General features: G+C 37.5%; 1 protein-coding gene across 3 annotated transcripts in view; it reads left to right on the forward strand.

The window, feature by feature from the left end:
• The window catches only part of LOC141495912 (meiosis-specific coiled-coil domain-containing protein MEIOC-like), a 47662-nt gene that overhangs the window by 16894 nt on the left and 7074 nt on the right, over positions 1-23694 (forward strand). For all 3 annotated transcript variants that reach the window (XM_074197792.1, XM_074197793.1, XM_074197795.1), the window contains 5 exons: positions 6106-6269; positions 14096-14200; positions 14406-16173; positions 19013-19147; positions 19260-19437. In XM_074197792.1, the coding sequence (XP_074053893.1) occupies positions 6106-6269; positions 14096-14200; positions 14406-16173; positions 19013-19147; positions 19260-19437 (2350 nt within the window). The remainder of the gene's footprint in view (positions 1-6105; positions 6270-14095; positions 14201-14405; positions 16174-19012; positions 19148-19259; positions 19438-23694) is intronic.

Genomic DNA, 23694 nt, shown 5'->3' on the forward strand with positions numbered 1-23694 from the left:
CCTTCTTTCCAAATATATCTCCCATTTCTCATTTTAAATCCTTGGTCTGTTTCAGGTTGATATATTATTCCATAAGTATGCCTTACATGTTGACACCTCCATAAGACTTCATTCTCCAGATCCAGGAACAGCATTTTCCATTTTCATATCTCCAACCAAATCCTACTCACACTTTAAGGTCCTTTAAAAATTCTTCTTGCTGGGGGTGGCTAGGTGGCACAGTGGATAGAGCACTGACCCTGGAATCAGGAGTACCTGAGTTCAAATCCGACCTCAGACCCTTAATAATTACCTAACTGTGTGGCCTTGGGCAAGTCACTTAACCCCATTGCCTTGAAAAACCAAAAAAAAAAAGCTTCTTGTTGGATGGGAGCGATGATCAACCTTGATGAACTTGCTCATTCCACTAATGCAACAGTTAGGGACAATTTTGGGCTCTCTGCAATGGAGAATATCATCTGTATCCAGAGAAAGAACTGTGGAGTTTGAACAAAGACCAAGGACTATTACCTTTAATTTAGGGGGAAAAAAACTAGTATATTATTGTCTGATCTTGTTATTTCTTATACTTTATGCTTCTTTAAGGATATGATTTCTTTCTCATTACATTCAATTTGGATCAGTGTATACCATGGAAACAATGTAAAGACAGACAAATTGCCTTCTGTGGGGGTTGGGGGGAGGGAAGTAAGATTGGGGGGAAATTGTAAAACGCAAAATAAAATCTTAAAAAAAAATAAAGAATTCTTGTTGGGGTGCAGCTAGATGGCTCAGTGGATAGAGCACCCACCCTGGAGCCAGAAGAACCTGAGTTCAAATTCGGATTCAGATATTTAATGATTATTTTGCTGCATGACCTTGGGCAAGTCATTTAACCCCATTGCCTTGCAAAAAAAAACAACAAAAAAGGATTCCTTTTGCTCATATTTTCTTATATCATAATATTTATAGAACTACCACCTTGTTTGGCACATCCTAACCAATCTAGAATGATTGATCTAGAAAGGCTTGCTAATCTAATCCAACTTCCTTATTTTGGAGAGGAAGAAACTCAATATAGAGAGGTTCTGATTTGTTCAAGTTAGTTGCAGGTCTTGGACTAATCTGTTTTCTTTTATTATTCTTTCAGCAGTCATAAACTCCTTGAAGGTAGCCATCATGACTTATTTTTAGGTTTTTGCAAGGCAAATGGGGTTAAGTGACTTGCCCAAGGCCACACAGCTAGGTAACTATTAAGTGTCTGAGACCTGATTTGAACCCAGGTACTCCTGACTCCAGGGCTGGTGCTCTATCCACTGTGCCACCTAGCTGCCTGTGATCATGACTTCTAAATCTCATGTCTTATAATCATCTTTGAAACTGTGATATAATGGTTCAAGTAGAGTAGTTTCACTATTCTTTATTTTTTATTTTATTTTATTTTGTAAGGCCTAGCTGTCCCTGTTTCACTGTTGTTGTTTTTTTAGGTTTGTGCAAGGCAAATGGGGTTAAGTGGCTTGCCCAAGGCCTCACAGCTAGGTAATTATTAAGGGTCTGAGACCAGATTTGAACCCAGGTACTCCTGACTCCAGGGCTGGTGCTTTATCTACTGCACCACCTAGCCACCCCCTTGTTTCACTATTCTTGTAAGAAAAAAAAATTTTTTTTGAAAAGCTTTTTTCATCTTTTTTTTTTCTTTAGTCTACATGTAGTACTTTTATTTTCATTATTTTTCATATTTACTTCTTTTTTAACTTAATTTTATTTTTCTAAATACATGTAAAGATAGTTTTCAACACTCATTTTTGCTAAACTTTCGAATTCCACATTTTTCTCCCTCCCCACTCCCCATGACAGTGAATAATCTGATATAGGTTATAGAAATACAGTCATTTCATTTTCATTAAGTGTTCAGTTAGTCTTGCCAAGCTTTTAAAAAATTAGTTTTACCTTCCATGTCTTTTCTCTCTTTTTTTTTAAGGTGATAGTTCTATTTATAATGGGGTATGATTTTACAGATAAGTTTGTAATCTAGCCCAATCTTTTTTTTTTTTTTTTTGGCAAGACAATGGGGTTGAGTGGCTTGCCCAAGGCCACACAACTAGGTAATTATTAAGTGTCTGAGGCCGGATTTGAACTCAGGTACTCCTGACTCCAGGGCCGGTGCTCTATCCACTGCACCCCCCATTCTTTTTTTTTTTAATATTTTTTCAATTACATGTAAAAGCAATTTTTTGCATTCATTTAAAAAAGTTTTTTGAATTCTAAATTCTCTTCTTCCCTTCCCTCTCCCTTCATTGATCAGGTAGGCAGTTTGATAAAGGTTATACATGTGCAGTCATACAAAATATTTCCATTAGTATGTTGTGAAAAAACAGACATCTCCCTCAAAAAAAACCAAGAAAAATAAAGTTAAAAGAAAATATTCTTTGATCTGGATTCAGATGCCATCAGTTCTTTCTTTGGAGATAATAGCATTTTTTAATCCTTCAGTTCTTTAAAATTGTCTTAGATCATTATATTGCTGTGAATAGCTAAGTTGTTCACAGCTGATCATTATACAATATTGCTGTTATTCAACAACTGCTCACTTCACTTTGCATCAGTTTCTTGTACATCTTTCCAGGTTTTTCTGAAAACATCCTGCTTATCATTTTTGGGTTTTTTTTTTTTTTGCAAGGCAAATGGGGTTAAGTGGCTTGCCCAAGGCCACACAGCTAGGTAATTACTAAGTGTCTGAGACTGGATTTGAACCTAGGTACTCCTGACTCCAAGGCCAGTGCTTTATCCACTATGCCACCTAGCTGCCCCTGCTTATCATTTCTTAAAGAACAATAGTATTTTATCACAATCATAGGCTGCAAATTGTTTAGCCATTCCCCAATCAGTGGACAGCCCCTCAATTTCCATTCTTTGCCACCCACAAAAAAAGAGTTTAGCCTAATCTTGAATTAGACAGCTACTTCTCTCCATTTGGCAAGTAAATCACCTATTTACTGACAAAGGTACTTTCTGGATCTGTATCTTTTCCACCTCTCAATAACCTGAAAAAATTTGGAGTCTTAATAACTGGGAGCATCTTATACAGTGTTGGTAGTTTTTTTAACTTGCATTTCTTGCTTTCTCACACTTGGTCTTATGCTTATTGTGGTATATCTTTTTACTTGTATTTCCTGCTTTTTCCCACTTGTTGTCTTTGTATTCATTATTTTGCCTTTGTTACCATTATAATAATTCTGCCACATTCTGCCCAGAAATGGCTCAGAAAAGATTTTCCTACAGTGCTAAATTCAAGTTCAAAGTGATCCAATTTGCAAAAGTGAATGGAAATCGTGCTGCTGAATGTTAGTTAGGTCCTCCTCCAACTGAGAAAACAATCAGAGACAGGCTATGGGAAGAAGAAACTCAACTGAAAATACCCTACCAGAAGGCCATGAGAGGCAAGTCAGCCAAATGGCCTGAATTAGAGAGGGAATTGAAGAGATGAATGAAGAGCAAAGGGCAAGTGGAATTTCAGTGTCCACAAAGATGGTTCAGCAGGAGGCCAGAAGAATTACTGATGAACAAGAAGTTGCTCATTTGAAAGGACACAACTCGTGCTTCAGGTTCATGAAATGGAATGGAATGTGCCCCCCTCCAAACTTGCCCAGAAGATAACTGAAAGCTCTGAGCAGAAGGTCCTTGAATTTCATGATGAATAAAACTTGAGTTCAATAATTTTATGTAATGCAATTTTTTCAAATTTTGGGCCCTAAAATTAAAGTGCATCTTATATGTGGAGAAATGCAATATAGAGAATCTAGTAATATTTCATTGAGATTATTGCTGATATCACCTTATAGGCTCTTTTTTTCCTATTTTTTATTTGTATTGATTGATTTTGCTAGGCAATGGGGTTAAGTGAGGTCACACAGCTAGGCAATTATTAAGTGTCTAAGGCTGTATTTAAACTCAGGTCCTCCTGATTCCAGGGCCTGTCCTCTATCCACTGTGTTACCTAACTGCCCTTATAGGTTCTTTTACTTTTACAGTAAGAACTCTATTATATTTGTGTGTGTGTGTGTGTGTGTGTGTGTGTGTATGTATATATACATATACATATATATATATGTGTGTGTGTGTGTGTGTGTGTGTATATATATATATATCAAGGTAATTCAGGATCCTTGGAAAATTTAATAGAAATAACATAATAAGAATGGAGGAGGCAGATGGTAGATATAATCCAGGATTGAGATTTGGTAGGCATGATCACCTAAAGGGAAATGGGGTAAGGGGCTCAAGGAAAGAGTAGTGTAGAAATAAGTTGTTCACCAAATAAGGAAGAGAAGTAAGGGTATTCAATGCAGAATTAATAGCCTGGCTGGAAGGAATCGAGGTCACTGTTAAGGTTGGAGACACCAGGGTTAGGAAGCCTGAGACATGGGCAGATTTTAGATCAACTAAAGGAATTTCAGAGTTTGTGAATGAGGGAGTAAAACTCTTATGGATGGAGATTAAGGCTATGACTTCATGTGGGTTGCTGAAGTAGAGTGGAGAAGTAGGTTGGAGAAACTGAGTAGATGGAGGAGCTGGAAGTCAGGGTGTTAGAGGGAGTATCACTCCTAGTGTGCAGGGAAGAAAATTTGCAGCCTAGTACTGAACTGTTCCAACAATATCTAGCAGCCGGGATCTGGATTGGGGGGGTCAGTTTGAATAGTGAACTTCAAATGGAGGACAGGCTTCTGAGTGGTGGTGTTAAATGGGGAGGCTGGAAGTAGTATGGAAAGCCAGAAGCCTGCCCACTCCTCCACCATGACCATAGAGCTGGGGATTTGGGGGAAAGTGTAACTGATGCTAGAAAGGGGAATTGGACTGAGTATTTATTAGGAGGGAACCCGGTCAGTGAATACCAAAGGACAGAGTGCCTGTAGGCACAGAGAAAGGGCCAGACAGATTTGGAGTATGACATTTAGTGGAGGGTGGAATTGAAGGAAATGGGCAATTGGGGAGAGGTAACAGGATCTGAAGATTGACAGCCAATACTTCATAATCCCTGGGTTGAGGAGAGTACAAGGGTCTGGGCAGTCCTGTGGGTTAACCATTGAAGAACGAATCCAGTATCATTGGCAGTTGCAGAGGTTCTTTAAGGAAGGCACATAATTGGCCATATGAGATTCGTTTGAAGGAACTGAGTGATATTTTAGCCTGGAGAAGAAGTACGTTTTAGCAATAGTCAAGAATTAGGAGAGCTGTCATGTTGAAGAGGTCCATAAGTCAAAGGGAGAAATTTACCAAGAAGAAAATTTACACTTGATATTAGGAAGATGTTTTTTTTAATTTTAGGGTTGTTTTTTTTTTTTGCAAGGCAAATGGGGTTAAGTAGCTTGCCCAAGGCCACACAGCTAGGTAATTATTAAGTGTCTGAGGCCGGATTTGAACCCAGGTACTCCTGACTCCAGGGCTGGTGCTTTATCCACTGCACCACCTAGCCGCCCCTAGGAATATCTTTCTAAGAATTAGAGCTATCTAAAAGTAGAAAGAGGGAGGGGAGGAGGGGAGGAGTGAAGATTTTTAAGTAAAGACTTGACATTCACTTGTTGGATGTGTTAGAGTGGGAATTTCCAGTTCTAAGATTCTGAATTTATTTTGTATTTCTCCCAGAGGAAAAGAACTAGGAATTAGGTTTTGACTCAAAATGAGAAATTTTAGAATTGATTGGCGCTGTCCAGATATAGAATATGAAGTGATGAATTCTTCTTTCAAATTGTTTGAGTAACCCCCGACTCTCAACCTTTCAGCTACTTTTTCAACTCTTCATATTCTTTGAGCCTAAAATAGGTTTTGAGAGAGGTCTGGAGAGGATCATTCATCAGTGTATAGACATCAGAACATGAACTGTGTATATAGCCATTTTTTGTCCTTTCAGGTTTTTTAGTCTTTTTCTGGATATCTGAGATTGTAAGGTGAATGTTTTGGGTAAATGAAGTATTATAATTTACCTATATAAACTTTTTTTTAAAAGAAAAAGTTGGCAATTGCTATTAAATTCTTTACTCAGTCATCTAAACTAAAAACTAAAATTTTCTTTACTAAATATGATTTTTTAATCTGCTTAAATTCTCTTTTTATTTTATTTTCTTTCAGGTAAACTATAAGAAGCAAGGAATGGATACCCAATTATTCAGTCCTTTGCTGGGTGAGATTACTAATACACCTGCTCTGGAATCTTCCGGCTTATATACTAATTGGTCAGTTTATGGAGATGACATTAACCCACCCACCGCCTTTCAAGACTATACCAATAAAAGGTATCAAGCAAATTTGTTGTTTATACAACCATCCTCTCAGTTATTAAACTTTGTAACTTAGGAGTCTTCCTCCCCTACCCTCATATCTAATTTATTCACTTGTAGATTCTGTTTCTATGACATTATTTTAACTCAGTGACCATCTGTGTAGTTCAGACCCTCATTACTTCTTCCCTGGTCTGCTTTTTTTTTATTTTTTTAGGTTTTTACAAGGCAAACGGGGTTAAGTGGCTTGCCCAAAGCCACACAGCTAGGCAATTATTAAGTGTCTGAGACCAGATTTGAACCCAGGTACTTCTGACTCCAGGGCCGGTGCTTTATCCACTGTGCCACCTAGCTGCCCCTTCTTCCCTGGTCTGTTATACAAGTCTCCTAATTTCTAGTCTTTCTCCTTTCCAGTCCATCCTTAATATAGATGACAAAATGGCAAAAACTTAATGACTTCCTATTGTTGGAATAAAATAGAAATGTTCTGACCTGGCCTTTAAGACCTTTGCACAATCTAATTAACCCACTTCTCCAGCCTGAAAATCCCTTTTATTCCGTGATGTCAAATTGGACAACTAATAATTACCTTAAACTCAATATACCATTTTTCTTGCCTTCATGTATTCACACATATCATTTCCATGCTGGAGTACATCTCCTTTCCCTCAGGACCTTCCAGAATCTTTCTTTTCTTTCATTTAGCAGGTTCCCTCCTCCTTTCTAGGATTCCCTGATTTGTTTTGCTTTCTTCTTAAATCATTTGGTACTTTCTTGTCTAAGCATATATGGAAATTCCATGAGGGTCTGCAGAGGCTGTTTTGATTTTGGTTTTGTACCTGCTATGCCTTACACATAGTAAAAACTTAATAAATGCTTACTAATACAATTAAATTATAATACATCTTTCATTTGGGGAATCCTGGAATCTTAAGAGAGCAGCCTTCTTTTTCCCTTTTTTCTTTTTTTGAGGTCAAATTTGTGTTTTTTTTTTAAATTTATTATTTTATTTTTAATTTTACAATTTCCCCCCTAATCCTTCTTCCCTCCCCCCCCCCCTACAGAAGGCAGTCTGTTAACCTTTACATTGTTTCCATGGTATACATTGATCTAAGATGAATGTGATGAAAGAGAAATCATATCTTTAAGGGAAAAAAAATAAAGTATAAGAGATGGCAAAATTACATAATAAGATAATGTTGCTTTTTTTTAAATTAAAGGTAATAGTCTTTGGTCTTTGTTAAAACTCCAAAATTCTTTCCCTGGATACAGATGGCATTATTGCCCTTTGGGCATAATTACAAATTAGAGAGCAGCCTTTTTATTTTATTTTTTTGAAAGATTTTATTTATTTTGAATTTTACAAATTTACCCCATTCTTGCTTCCCTCCCCCCACCCTCCACAGAAGGTAGTCTGTTAGTCTTTACATTATTTCCATGGTATACATTGATCTCAGTTGAATGTGATGAGAGAGAAATCAATTCCTTAAGGAAGAAAAATAAAGTATAAGACATGGCAAAATTACATAATAAGATAAAGGTTCTTATTTTTCCTTATTGGAAGGCAATAGTCTTTGAGCTTTGTTCAAATTCCACAATTTTTCTCTGGATACAGATGGTATTCTCCATTGCAGATAGCCCAGAATTGCCCCTGATTGTTGCACTGATGGAATGAGCAAGTCCATCAAGGATGATGATCACCCCCATGTTGCTGTTAGAGTGCACAACATTCTCTGCTCATCCCGCTCAGCACCAGTTCATGCAGATCCCTCCATTTTCCACTGAATTCCATCCCTCCTGGTTTCTTTTTTTTATTATTATTAATATGACTTTATACATTACTAAAATATTCTTGTTTAAGAGTAAACATAATACCCCTTCCCCAAAAAGTATAGAACCTTATGAGAAAGTAAAAGAAAGAGAAAAAAATGTGTTTCAATCTGTGCTCTGATACCATCAGCTCTGTCTTGGGTGGATAATACTTTCTTTATCATAAGTGCATCACAGAAGTTACTTCCATATTTTTCTGCTCTTGCTGATTGTAGTTCCCTCCATCCATTCCTCCCCACTACCATATATTATATTTTCTCTCTCCCTTCACTCTGTCCCTTTTCTAAAATGTGCTGTAGGGTAGCTGAATGGCTCATCAGACAGCGCACCAGCCCTGGGACTAAGAGGCCCTGAGCCCACAAACCACCCCAGAGACCCAGCAACCACCCAGCCCTGTGGTCCTCGACAGACCACCCAATCCCAGGACCTTGCAAAAAGTGAAACAGAAAATGTGTTATATCTGACTATTCTCTTCTATGATCTACCCTCTCCCCCTATCACCCATATTACCCCCCCTCTCCTTTTTACTCTAGATGCCTATACCCTATTGAGTGTGTATGCTGTTTCCTCTCTGAGACATTTCTGATGAGAGTGAAGGTTCTCTCATTCCCCCTAACCTCCCCCCCCTTCCATATCATTGCAAAATCTCATTGCAAAAAAAAAAATCTTTTATGTGAAATATCTTAGCCTATTCCACCTCTCCTTTCTTTTACTCCCTGTACATTTCCCTTTTAGCCATTGACTCCATTATATTATATCTTCAAATTCAGCTCTCTCCTGTGCTTCATCTATAGAAACTCTTACCTGGAAGAGCAGCCTTTTTAAAATAAAGCCTAAACAGCCACAGTTTGTGGCTGTTCTACTATTATGGTGCTGCTTTGTGTGCTAACAAAATAGGATCAGAGTATTTAGAGCCGAATGGGAATTTCAGAAATCATCATCATCATCATCATCATCAATGAATTCCTTATTTTAGAAGAAAAAACTAAAGCCCCCAAAGATGAAGATGTTTATCTAGAGTCATATTTGCAGTGAGTGATAGATTGGGAGTTTAAGTCTTGGTCTTTGAATTTCAGTTTATCTGCTCTTTTTGTTATATCTGTACCACCCTAGTTCAGAATTAATTATCTTGTCAATAGAATTGAAGTTATCTACATAATGTGTCAATAATTGACCTCTTCGCATCACTCCCATGGAACAAAAAATTATAATTTTACCTTAGAATAATTTGTTCAAAGTATTTTGTATTATATGACCAAAGAGATTATATGTCAGATTTTATATTAATTGCAAAAGTTCAGCAGTACTTTTGCTCTTTTGTACCTCTTGACTAGTTTTAGACAGCTGTTGCTTTAAAAAGTGTTACTGGCAAAATAAGAATTTGACCAAATAGAATTGATGATATTCTAATTAATTGGTTTCCTTTTTTTTTTCTTGCTTCAGTCCCATTAAATCTAGAAGATGACCATTTTTTGTGATTGGATAATTTTGGGTTTTGTTGTCCAAGAGGATAGGGGTGTTAGAATTTGGATAGCAGGTTGAAGGTACTGATGGAGCCCAGGCTTCTTTACTTCCGATATTGAGCTGTGCAGGATCTTGCCTTCATCTTGAAGCTGCTTAACCTTGTGTTATCCCTGTCTTCTAAATTTTGAAAGCAGGAGGTAGTCACCTTGTTTTGTGTAGTTGCAAAGGGAGTAATATGATTGAAATGGATTGCTGAAATACCTGCGATTGTTTTTTTCCCCAATTGATATTTTATTTTATTTTTCATATCAACAAGCATTTATTAAGGACCTACAGTATGCCAAGCCTTGTAATAGGTGTTAGGGGTACAAAAATAAAAATGCAATAGTTTTTTTTTATAAAATGTAATAGTTTTTCCCCTCAAAAGGTTAACATTTTACTGATGGGGACGATATGTGATGTCATTGGTCATTTTCTTTTTTTTTCTTTTTGAATTAGAAAGATTTAATTTATTTTGAGTTTTACAGTTTTTCCCCCTAATCTTACTCCCCCCCCCACAGAAGGCAATTTGCCAGTCTTTACATTGTTTCCGTGGTATGCAATGATCCAAATTGAATGTGATGAGAGAGAAATCATATCCTTAAGGAAGAAACATAAAGTATAAGAGATAGCAAGATCAGACAATAAGATAGGTTTTTTTTTCCTAAATTAGAAGTAATAGCCCTTGGTCTTTGTTCAAACTCCACAGTTCCTTCTCTGGATACCGATGGTATTCTCCATTGCAGACAGCCCCAAATTGTCCCTGATTATTGCACTGATGGAATGAGCATGTCCATCAAGGTTGATCATCACCCCCATGTTGCTGTTAGAGTGTACAATGCTTTGCTGGTTGTGCTCATCTCACTCAGCATCAGTTCATGCAAATCCTTCCAGGCTTCCCTGAATTCCCATCCTTCCTGGTTTCTAATAGAATAATAGTGTTCCATGACATACATACACCACAGTTTGCTAAGCCATTCCCCAATTGAAGGATATTCACTCAATTTCCAATTCTTTGCCACCACAAACAGGGCTTCTATGAATATTTTTGTACAAGTGATGTTTTTACCCTTTTTCATCATCTCTTCAGGATATAGACCCAGTAGTGGTATTGTTGGATCAAAGGGTATGCACATTTTTGTTGCCCTTTGGGCATAATTTCAAATTGCTCTCCAGAAAGTTTGGATGAGTTCACAGCTCCACCAACAATGTAATAGTGTCCCAGATTTCCTACAACCCTTCCAGCAATGATCTTTATCCTTTCTGGTCATATTGGCCAATCTGAGAGGTGTGAGGTGGTACCTCAGAGAAGCTTCTATTTGCATTTTTCTAATAAGTAAGGATTTAGAGCAATTTTTCATATGATTATGGATTGCTTTGATTTCCTCATCTGTAAATTGCCTTTGCATATCCTTTGACCATTTGTCAATTGGGGAATGGCTTTTTTATTTGAAAATTTGACTCAGTTCTCTGTATATTTTAGAAATGAGTCCTTTGTCAGAAACATTAGTTGTAAAGATTGTTTCGCAGTTTACTACATTTCTTTTGATCTTGGTTAAAGTGGTTTTGTCTGTGCAAAAGCTTTTTTAATTTAATGTAATCAAAATCATTTAGTTCACTTTTAGTGATGTTTTCCATCTCTTCCTTAGTCATAAACTACTTCCCTTTCCATAGATCTGACAAGTGAACTACACTTTGATCTTCTAGTTTACTTTATAATATTTTTTATGTCCAAATCCTGTGTCCATTTTGATCTTATCTTGCTATAGGGCATGAGGTGTTTATCTAATCTAAGATTTTTCCATACTAACTTACAATTTTCTCAGCAGTTTTTATTGAAGAGAGAGTTTTTATTCTAATAGCTGGACTTTTTGGGTTTATCAAACAGCAGATTGCTATAATCATTTCCTGCTATTACACCCAGTCTACTCCACTGGTCCCACTCTATTTCTTAGCCAGTACCAGACAGTTTTGATGACTGATGCTTTATAATATAATTTTAGATCAGATAGGGCTAAGCCATCTTCTTTTCTACTTTTTTTCATTGAATCCCTGGAAATTCTTGACTTTTTATTTCTCTATATGAATTTATTTAAAACTTTTTCTAACTCATTAAAGTAGTTTTTTGTAATTTTGATTGGTAGGGCACTAAACAGGTTATTTAGTTTTGGTAGAATTTTCATTTTTATTATATTAGCTCGACCTATCCATGAGCAGTTGATGTTTGCCCAGGATATTTTATTTTATTTTTCCAGTTACATGTTAACTGAAAGTTTTTCAACATTTATTCACGTGCATATGCATATTTATAAGTTACATAATTTCTTTCCACCTTCCCTTCTTCACCTCTCTCCCCTTAGCAGCAAACAGTCTGGTGAACATCATCCATCTATATTTGTGTTTAATGTTTTTACTGATTAATCATTTTCTGTAGGAGGAATTAGGACTAAGGGAAAAGAATGAAAACCATCAGACAGGAAAGAAAAACATAAGACAAATTTTTAAAAAGTGAACAAAGTGTTCATTCAGATTCTGTAGGTTTTTTGTTTTGTTTTGTTCTGTTTTGCATCTGTTTGTTCTTTCTCTAGATGTGGATGGCATTGCCCATAATAGGTACCCCAGGGTTGCCCTAGTTCTTTGAACTGCTGAGAGGAGCTACATCCATCAAGGTTGATCAACTCACAATGTTGTTATTAATGTATACCAGTGTTCTCTTGGTTCTGCTCCCTTCACTCAGCATCAGTTCCTGTAATTCTTCCCATGTTTCTCTAGAATCTGACCATTCATATACCTGATATTCTTAACAAAACTTCAGGAGAATCAGCAACTGAAAGTTAAATATAGTTGAAGTAGTGTGGCCTGGTCTGAGCTAGAATTTTATAAAAATGTTTCTATTTATATCATTTAGTAAATTTGAAACTGACTGTATTTATCAAAGATTAATATTTAAAATTATTTTCTTAGTTGGGGTTTCAAGATCACTGAATCCGAGTTGGGAGGGACTTCAGTACTCACCTAGTATAGCCCATCCCTGAAGAGTAATTCCCTCTGCAATATACTTCATGCCCCCTCCTTGTCACTGCTTTTTAGAAATATTAGCTTTCTTCAAGCCTCAGCCCTGGTGCCAACATCTCCCTTTATAAAGTCTGTATACCAGCCTCTGCCCCACACCCCCAACAGCTGAATGTTCTCTCCCTTTGTAGATATTCTGAACATATATCTGGACCTCTGTTACACCTTCCTTTGTCTTATACTTGTTTGTGTACATTTTATACCCTCTGTTTGAATGTAAACTCTGTAAAGTGAGAGACTTTCTTTTTTTACTTTGAATCCTAGGTGCTTGTGTATAGTTGAAATGTAGTAAATGTTTATTGAATTTTTGTTTGGGTTTTGCGCTCTCTGCTTGTATACTTGCAGGGAGGGAAAACCCACCACCTGTTTAACTGACCATTCATTTCCACCTTAGACAGCTTTTGTTGTTGCAGAAAATTTAAATGCTTCTTCTGGCAGCTTCCACTTATTATTTCAAGTTCTATCCTTTAAGGGTCAAAGAACTGAAAAAAAAATCTAGTGCTTGATAACCCTTGAAGAACTTGCAGCAGATCTTCATGACCTTCCTAAGTCTTCTCCTGTCCTAACTCAGCATTGTGTTTTTTCCAACCAACCTTCATCTGTCATGGACTTGAGACCTTTGTAACCTTTGACCATCTTGAACACCATCTTTTGCCCACATTTAAACTTTTAATCCATTCCCGCCCCTTGTTTTTCACAAAATAAAGCACCTTGAATTGAACATACTATTATAAATCTGATAGACTTTGTGCCTAGTTTTGGTAGCTTCTCTTAAACCCAAAGCTCTCTTTGTTTCTTTGGCTGTTGTGTCACATTCAGTTTGACTTAGAGAATACTAAGCAGCTTTTTTCACAGATACTGTTGTATAGATATGTCTTCCCCTTCTTATACATGTGAAGTTGATTTTTAACCTAAGTATAGCATTTTATATTGATTTCTATTACAATGCAGCTTTCTTGATTTTTAGCTCATTGTTCTTGCTTGTGGACCTTTTGGGCTTCTGACTTTGTTGTTCAACGTATTACTTATTCTTCCAGGTTTGTGTAACCTGCAAAATTAACACATAGCATGCATTGATGTTTTTCTGCAAGTGATTGATTAAAAATTTAAACAGTATAGAGGAGAGGGCAGGTCCCTGAGGTATAGAGATACATCAAAATAGAGCAATCATTAATGACATTCATTTAAATATTGGAAGATGATGTTCTTATTTGCTTAGGCAAATTATCATGAATTGCTTCAACCAATCCTTATATGGTGCAATCTCTATCTGGATCTTACTGGCCTACCTCTAGTCCCCAGAAGTGTTCTTTAGTTGTCATTACAGTATGTGATGCTTATTGATAAATATTGTAATTGGTTATTAATGGTGGTGTAGTAGGCATTTTATTTGTGGATTTTTTTTCTCAAAATTATTTGGTGGATATATTTTCCAGGGCACAGATTAATTTATCTTACTCTGGAAATGACCCTGAAACATTTGGGTTGATTTCAAGCATTTTGGAGGAACCAAATAACCCAGAGCCACACAACCCAGACTGGTAAGTTTATGCAGAAGCCCTTTACATATTATAGAGAGATTTCTGTGTGTTCTTTAAATTAATCACATTGACTTCCTCTAGAATTTGACTGTAGGCCACGTTCCAAGCATATGGACTTTGATTTATTTTTACAAATAATTGTAATATTTGATCTAGCATATATAGAGTGATGAGGTTTATTATTAATTGTGCCTCTTTGTTTTAGGAATTCTTTGTCTGGACTCCTTCCTCCCACGTGGACTCCTAATTTTGGTAATGATGGTGATTATTCAGGATATTCTCTCAAGAATTCTACTGAAAATTTTCCAAGCTTCATTGAAACACAGAATTTCAATCAAGGATACTCTCAGATATCTCCTGATATAGAAAACTTACAGAATGCTTTTGATGATCTTAGACTGGTAGAGTCTTGTCTTTCTCCTTCAAATCATTCTAATCAGTTGCCTGATAATATTTTCAAAGATACTTACCTGGATAATTCAACTTTTAAAACCAATGCTATCATTCAGCCAGAAGGATTCCCTTTACAGAATGTTGAATTCAGTCAAAGAGAGGCAAATTATGAGAAAATGAAATTAAATATTGATTATGAAAATAATTGCTCTGATCTTAACTCTTATTTTCAAAATAGTCATGAAGATATTACTAGTATTCAAAAGGAATCCCGGAAACCTGATAGAGCAAATGAGAACATAATGAAAATTAATATCCAGGAACAAACGAAGTGCTCCAGTGACTTAGACAATCCTGCTGCTGATCCTTTTATATTTCATGAAAACCAATTGCTTCCTAAAATAAATGAAGGTATGATACCTTTTCAGCAAATACAGTTACCTATTCCACCTCCCCTAGGCTTTGTCAACCAACCATTTCCTGAAGAAAATTTGTCTGCAGTAGTTGACAGGAAATCTCAGGAAACCAGCTCACCGGACGATCCCAGTAACTTCAACTTTGTGGGCAACTTTGAAGATAATGGATGCCAATTTCCCAGAAATTCCAAAGAAATTCCCTTAAAGCCCCTTGACTGTGATTTGTCTGTAAATACTTCTGTATATAATGGAAACTGTCAATCGTTCTTCAGGGAACATATTTGGGTGGATGGTAATGTATTAAATCCAGTTCCTGTGGCAAATTCGACATTTGTGAAGCCAATAGCAGCAGGCAGTCAGCCCTCTTCTGGAGTTTCAGTTTTGTCTGGTGGCTCTCCCATGCACCAGTCTTTGATATCTCCTTCGTATTACCCGCAGACACCACCGATACCCTTTTTCAGGAAGGAAGGGAGATTACAAATACCAAATGGTTTTCATAATGGTCTGAGTTTTCCAAATTCTAACCCTGAAAATCAGAAACCAAATATACAAATGGGATGTTTCCCCCATGATCCATTGGCTAACAAGGATCCTTATTATTACAGAGTTCCTGCTCATTTGTCATCCAGCTGCTTGTTGCAGCAGAATGCTGTTAGTGAACACTCTGTTAGATACAGAGTCCATAAAAATCAGACTCTAGATGATAGAAAGGGGAGGAGGAATTTGATTCAACAACCTAATTATGTAGGTCAGAACCGTCAGCAGTTTAATATTTTCCAAAAGAAACAAGAAAAGAATAGTGTTAACATGTCAGATTTCATCAATCCTTCCTTCCTTCCTGTTTTTCCTTTAATGACAGAACTTAAACAAAGTGCTAATTTTACCCCATTTAACCCTTCTCCCTTTATGCCAGCAACTAGCTTTACTTTCCCACCATCAACATTTCCTTTTTCGGAGCTTGTTGACATTTTCCATTATGGTGACTTTAGCAATTTGAATCCTTTCGTTAGTGATTTGTTTTGTAGACCACCATACTTAGCCTTTCCGCCACCTTTTAACAAATATCGGCCACCAAGAAATCGGAGTGGACCTGCTAATGAGCTTCATATCCAACTGGAGGAGTGCTATGAGCAGTGGAGGGCTCTAGAAAAAGAACGGAAAAAGGTAATACTAAGTCTTCGGATTTCACATCATGAAATGCTATCTAAATGGTTATGGAAATCAGAAAAAAAAAAATAGAGAATGCCAAATAGAATTTCTGAGTCTAGCTGTATTAGTTAACACACACACACACACACTCACACTCTCTCTCTCTCTCTCTCTCTCTCTCATTCTGAGTGTGTCTGGCATGCTCTTTGAATTTCTCCATTTCCATGACAGTTATGTGTTGCCATTAATACTGGAAAGATATCATATATATAATATGATAAAATATAGACTTGTGTGTATATATATATATATGTATTTAGACATACATATCTGTCTCCCATTATCTTAGATGTATGTGGTTTTTTTTTCCCTCCAAATCTTTTTTTTTTAATTAATTTATTTTGAATTTTACAGTTTTCCCCCAAGCTCACTTCTCTCCCCCCACTGTCCACAGAAGGCAGTCTGATAGTCTTTGCATTGTTTCCATGGTACACATTGTGATGAGAGAAAAATCATATCCTTAAAAAAAAAAATTTTGAGAGATAGCAAAATTACATAATACGACAACTTTTTTTTAAATTAATGGTAATAGTCTTTGGTCTTTGTTTAAACTCCACAAAACTTTCTCTGGATACAGATGGTATTTTCCATCACAGATACCCTAAAGTTGTCCCTGGTTGTTGCACTGATGGAATGAGCAAATCCCTTAGGGTTGATCAACACCCCTGTGTTTCTGTTATGGTGTACAGTGTTCTTTTGGTTCTGCTTATCTCGCTCAGCATCAGTTCATGCAAATCCTTCCTGGCTTCTCTGAATTCCCATCTCTCCTGGTTTCTAATAGAACAATAGTGTTCCATCATATACATGTACCACAGTTTATTAAGGCATTCCCCAACTGATGGGTATCCCCTCAATTTCCAATTCTTTGTTACTATGTATAGGATGTTTTTACCCTTTTTTCATAATTTCTTCAGGATATAGAACCAATAGTGGTGTTGCTGGATCAAAGGGTATGCACATTTTTGTTGCCCTTTGGGCATAATTCCAAATTGCTCTCCAGAAAGGTTGGTTGAGTTCACAGCTCCACCAACAATGTATTAGTGTAGCAGATTTCCCACACCCTTTCCAACATTGAACATTATCCTACATTATCCTTTCTGGTCATGTTAGCTAGTCTAGTCAGTTGGGGAATGGCTTGTTGTTTTTTTTTTTTAATTTGACTCAGTTCTCTATATATTTTAGAAATGAGTCCTTTGTCAGAAATACTAGTTGTAAAAATTGTTTCCCAATTTACTATGTTTCTTTTGATCTTGCTTACAGTGGTTTTATCTGTGCAAAACCTTTTTAATTTTGATGTAATCAAAATCATCTAGTTTGTTTTTAGTGATGTTTTCCATTTCTTCCTTGGTCATAAATTGCTTCCTTTTCCATCGATCTGACACTTAAACTATTCCTTGATCTCCTAGTTTGCTTTTAATATTGTTTTTTATGTCTAAATCCTGTATCCATTTTGATCTTATCTTGGTATAGGGTGTGAGGTGTTGGTCTAATCCAAGTTTCTGCCATACTAACTTCCAATTTTCCCAACAGTTTTTATCGAAGAGAGAGTTTTTATCCCAATAGCTGGACTCTTTGGGTTTATCAAACAGCAGATTACTATAATCATTTCCTGCTATTATACTTAGTCTATTCCACTGATCCACCACTCCATTTCTTAGCCAACTCCAGACAATTTTGATGACTGATGCTTTATAATAAAATTTTAGATCAGATAGGGCTAAGCCACCTTCTTTTCTACTTCTTTTTTTATTAAATCCCTGGAAGTTCTTGACTTTATTTCTCCATATGAATTAACTTAAATTTTTTTCTAATTCATTAAAGTAATTTTTTTGTAATTTTTATTGGTAGGGCACTAAACAAGTAGTTCAATTTTGGTAGAATTGTCATTTTTATTATATTAGCCTGGCTTATCCATGAGCAGTTGATATTGCCTAGTTATTTAAATCTGATTTTATTTGTGTGAGAAGTGTTTTGTAATTGTTTTCAACAAGTTTCTAAGTCTGCCTTGGCAGGTATACCCCCAGGAATTTTATTTTGTCTGAAGTTACTTTGATGGGATTTCTCTTTCTAGCTCTTTCTGCTGCATCTTGCTAGTCATAGAAATGTTGAGAATTGTTGAGGGTTATTTTATATCCTGCGACTTTGCTAAAGTTGCTAATTATTTCTAGTAGTTTTTTTAGATGACTTTTTGGGATTCTCTAGGTATACCATCATGTCATCTGCAAAGAGTGAGGGTTTTGTCTCTTCCTTCCCAAATCTAATTCCTCCAATTTCTTCTCTTATTGCTGAAGCTAACATTTCTAATATGATATTGAATAGTAGTGGTGATAATGGCCATCCTTGTTTCCTCCCTGATCTAATTGGGAATGCCTCTAACTAATCTGCATTACATATAATGCTTGATGGTTTCAGATAGATACTTCTTATTATTCTAAAGAACAATCCATTTATTCCTACACTCTAGTGTTTTTAGTAGGAATGGGTGCTGTATTTTGTCAAGTATTTTTTCAGCATCTATTGATATAGTCATATAATTTCTGATAGGTTTGTTGTTGACATAATTAATTATACTAATACTTTTCTTAATATTGAACCAACCCTTCATTTCTGGGATAAATTCTACTTGGTCAAAATGTATTATCCTAGTGATAACTTGTTGTAATCGTTTTCCTAAGATTTTATATAAGATTTTTGCATCTATATTCATCATAGAGATAGATCTAAAATTTTCTTTTCTATTTTAATTCTTCCCTCCCTCAAATCTTTCACTTCATATGTATTTATATTTTCTTAGACAGAGGCAGATCTTGCAAGAAACTTCCCAGGAAAGAGAATTTCTAGTTCAAATAACACTCCTGTTTCTCGACTTCCTGCCAATCCTTCTCGAGTTGATCGCTTAATTGTGGACCAATTAAAGGAACAAACCAGAGTGAGTATACATATTCAAAATGATCAAATAAGTTTTGGAATTGTAGTTATGTTGTTGAGTTTAAAAGATGTTTGGTTTACAACCACGCAAATGTATACATATTTCTTTCAAGGTTTTAACCTTACTAAAAAAGATGGAAAAGCTTTGTGGTAGCCCCATCCATGGAAATATATTCATTACTCTGGAACGTCATTCAGAAGCCATTCAGGCTACTCAAGCCAAGCGTAAGGAGGAACTCACTAATGCTACATATCCACCACAACAAGGAATTCGTTACAATAACGAAAAAGGCAAGTCTTCTTAAGAGAATATTTTTAATTTCCTGGGGTGTGAATGGACTTGGAATTTTGTAAGTTTAGGGAGTTTTGGGTAATGAACTTGCTCTCCCAGTGCAGATCTGCCTTTAGAGAATAGAATTACCTGGGGCTCTCATGAAGGAAGGAAATTGAGAGGAAGCTGATTAGATTACTTCTTCATAATTGCTTTTAAAAATTCCCTATCCAGGCTTTGTTTTTTAATTTACGTGTCTTTATCTTTTTTTTTTATGTCTCCCATGTACTTCTGTTCTTATTTGTATGTTTGGTGTTTGCATATATTTTATCTCTCATTTAGATGGAAAGCCTTTCAGGCAAGGAATTTATTCATCTTTTTAGTCCTACCTCCTCACAGTGTCTTGGACACATTAAGGTCTCATTAAATGTTTGAACTTTAACTTCTTTTGGTTTCTTTCTTTTATCTAGACCAGGGGCAGTGAATATCTGACCTGCAGGTTAAGACCCATGATCTGGCACTGCCATGGCAACTGCAGGCAGGACTTGAAATTCAATAAATCTAAGAGCTTTTTAGGGGTGAATTAATTAAATATTTGACCAGATATAGCCCTTGAATAGTGTTATAAGCATCCAAATGGCCCTTGGCAGAAAAGGGGTTCTTCCCTACTTCTGATCTAAACTATCACCTGTTTTCTAGTAGTTATTTTCTTTTGAAATGCTTCATTAATTCATCTTTTCCTCCACTGCTGCAACCTCATTGCCTATAGTCCCCTGCCCCTTCTCTGGTCTGAACTGCATGTGAGGTTATCATATTGAGAGTAACTAAATGGATTGCTTTCATTATGTCATTTCTTCTTCCCAAGGACCTATATGGTGGGTCCCCCTTTGTCTGATATATTAGGCCTCAACCTCCAATGTCTGTTTTTCAGATCCCTCTTAATCTCATCCCCATCTTCCTCTTCAGTGATATACTCATTTCTTACCCTGAAACCTCACTTTCCTCCATGTACACCACAGTCATTCTTGTGGATTTGTGCAGGTTGTTTCCCCACCTGAATTCCTCTTTTGTCTCCTACTTATTTCTTTTTTTTTAATTCTCATTTTGTACAAATAGTGTTTTTTTTTTACATTAATAAAATATTCTTGTTTAAGAGTAAACAAAATATCCCCCCCCCCCCATGAATATAGACTTGCTTGGGTGATAAAGTAAAGGGGAGAGAAAAAAAAATTAAAATTAAAAAAAAATAATAGTAACAATTGTAGGTATGGCCAGGTGGCGCAATGGACAAAGCACCAGCCCTGGAGCCATGAGCACCCGAGCCCACATCCAGCCCCATAGACCCAACAATCACCCCAGCCGTATGACATGCAAGCCACCCAATCCCCACTGCCCTGCAAAAACCAAAAAGAAGAAGAAGAAAAAAAAGACATAAAATAAAATAGTAATCATAGGGGTGGTGGGGTGGCAAACAGCGCATTGGCCCTTGAGCCAGGAGCACCCGGGTCCAAATCTGGTCACCCAAAGATCACCCTGCTATGTGGCCCCAGGCAGGCCACCCAGCCCCATTTGCCCTGCACCCTCCCCCAAATAATAATAATAAAAAATGTGCTTCAGTCTTTGTTCCAACACCAACAACTCTGTCATAGGTAGATCACATTCTTTATGATAAGTCCATGGCAAAAGTTACTTCCATATTTTTCCAGCGTTGCCATTGCTGATCGCAACTCCCTCCTTTCATATTTCTCCACTACCATGTACTATATTTTCTCTCTCCTTTCACTCTGACTCTGCTGTAGGGTAGCTGAGTGGCGCAGCAGACAGATCCCTGGTCCTGGGGCCAAGAAGCCCTGAGCCCCCATACCACCCCATAGGCCCAGAATCCACCTGGCCCTGTGGTCCTGGACAGGCCTTCCAATCCCAGCCCTTTGCAAGAAGTAAAAAAGAAAATGTGTTATATCTGACCACTCTCCCCCCATGGTCCATCCTCTCCTCCTTTATTCACATGCCCACCCCTTACCCCTGTGCCCCCCCCTTACTCCAGATGCCTATACCCCATTGAGTATATATGCTGTTTCCTCTCCTAGCCACCTCTGATGAGAGCAAAGGTTCCCTCATTCCCCCTTGCCTCACCCCTTCCATATCATTGCAATAGCTCACTGTAATAAAAAAAAATCTTATTATATGAAATATCTTGACCTATTCCCCCTCTCCTTTTGCTTTCTCCCATTACATTTCCCTTTTTTTCTATTGACTCCATTTTTACACCATATTTTATCTTTGAATTCAGCTTTCTCCTGTGCTTCAACTATAAAAGCTCCCTCTACCTGCTCTATTAACTGAGAAGGTTCATATGAGTATTATCAGTGTCATTTTTCCATGCAGGAATACATGCAGTTCATCCTCATTAAGTCCCTCATATTTTCCCCCTTTCCTCCAATCTCTGTGCTTCACCTGAGTCCTGTATCTGAAGATCAAACCTTCTGTTCAGCTCTGGCCATTCCAGAAGGAACCTTTGAAATTCCCCTGGTTCATTGAAAGTCCATATTTTTCCCTGGAAGAGGACATTCAGCCTTGCTGGGTAGTTCATTCTTGGCTGCATTCTAAGCTCTTTTGCCTTGTGGTATATTAGATTCCAAGCCCTACGAGCTTCCAATGTAGTTGCTGCTAAATCCTGTGTGATCCTGACTACAGCTCCATGATATTTGAATTGTGTCCTTCTGGCTACTTTTAATACTTTCTCTTTGACTTGGGAGTTCTGGAACTTGGCTATAATATTCCTAGGGGTTGGTTTTTTGGGATCTCTCTCTCAGGGGATCGGTGGATTCTCTCCATTTCTATTTTGCCTTCTGCTTCTAGAATGTCAGGGCAATTTTCCTGTAGTAATTCTTTGAAAATGATGTCAAGGCTCTTTTCCTGATCATGACTTTCAGGTATTCCAATAATTTTTAAATTATCTTTCCTAAGTCTGTTTTCCATATCAGTTGTTTTTTCAATGAGATATTTCACATTTTCTTCTAATTTTTCATTTTTTGGTTTTGAAGTATTGATTCCTGATTTCTGGTAAATTCATCAATCTCCCTGAATTCTATTCTTTGTCTGAAGGATTTGTTCTCCTCAGAGTTTTCTTATCTCTTTTTCCATCTGGCCAATTTTGCTTTTTAAAGCATTCTTCTCCTCAATAACTTTTTTGAACTGTTTTATCCATTTGACCTAAGCTGTTTTTTAGCATGCTATTTTCTTCAGCATTTTTTTGGATTTCCTTGACTAAGCTGCTGACTTCATTTTCATGTTTTTCCTGCATCTCTCTCCTTTCTTTTCCCAGTTTTTCTTCTAACTCCCTCATTTGATTTTCAAAGTCTCTTTTGAGCTCTGTCATAGCCTGAGCCCAATTTCTGTTTTTCCTTAGAGTTTTTAGATGCAGGACCTTGTGCTTCCAAATCTTCAGACTGGGTATTTTGATCCTTCTTGGGCTCATATGAAAAATATTTCTCAATGGTCTTCCTCTTGTTTCTCTGCTTGCTCATTTTCCCATCCTGGGCCTGGTTTTGGGGTACTTCCTGAGCTTTTGAGACACTCCCACAAGGGTCTCAGTGTGTGAGGCTCTGTCCTCCCTCCTGGTCTGTGAATGACCATATGCGTCCCCCTCTGCCACGGGGCCGAGGTGGGGGACCCCTGTTGTTCTATGGGGGGCCCTAGACTGGGATCAGGATCTGAATGTAGTCAGAACCCCAGAGTCCTGTTCCAGGGGAAGAGGGCAGAGCTCGGCAGTCTCTCTTCACTCCCCTCCCTCAGCTCAATGGCTTCATGCCCTGAAGGCTCCTGCTTACCAGCTTCGCCTGCTTCTGTTTCTGGATCTGGGATCTGGGCTGTGGAAAGACCAAGCTGCTGGCTTTGTGCCCTGAGGGCTGGGCTCCACGCGCTCGCTCTGGCAGAGGTTCCCCGCTGGTCCCCCACTTTGTGCCCCGTGCTCCCCGGGGCGCAGCTCAGGCGACTCCCCCGCTGCTGTGAGCCGTGGCTCCCAGCACCCTGGGGCTGCCTCCGGGAGGCTGAAGTTCTTTGGCTCTGGCTGGCCACCCCCCTGGCAGGCCGCCCCTCCGACCCCGGGGAGCAGAGCCTTTCTACTCTTTTCCAGGTTACCTTGAGTAGGAGAACTGCCTCACTGGGTCCCTTTGTGGTTCTGTCTCTGGAAAGTTTTGTTAGAGTCCTTAGTTTCAAGTTTTATCAGAGAGCGCCTAAGACAGGATCCACTCTTGTAGCCATCTTGGCTCCACCCC

Source organism: Macrotis lagotis, chromosome 8 (assembly GCF_037893015.1).
Source record: "Macrotis lagotis isolate mMagLag1 chromosome 8, bilby.v1.9.chrom.fasta, whole genome shotgun sequence".
NCBI lineage: Eukaryota > Metazoa > Chordata > Mammalia > Peramelemorphia > Peramelidae > Macrotis > Macrotis lagotis.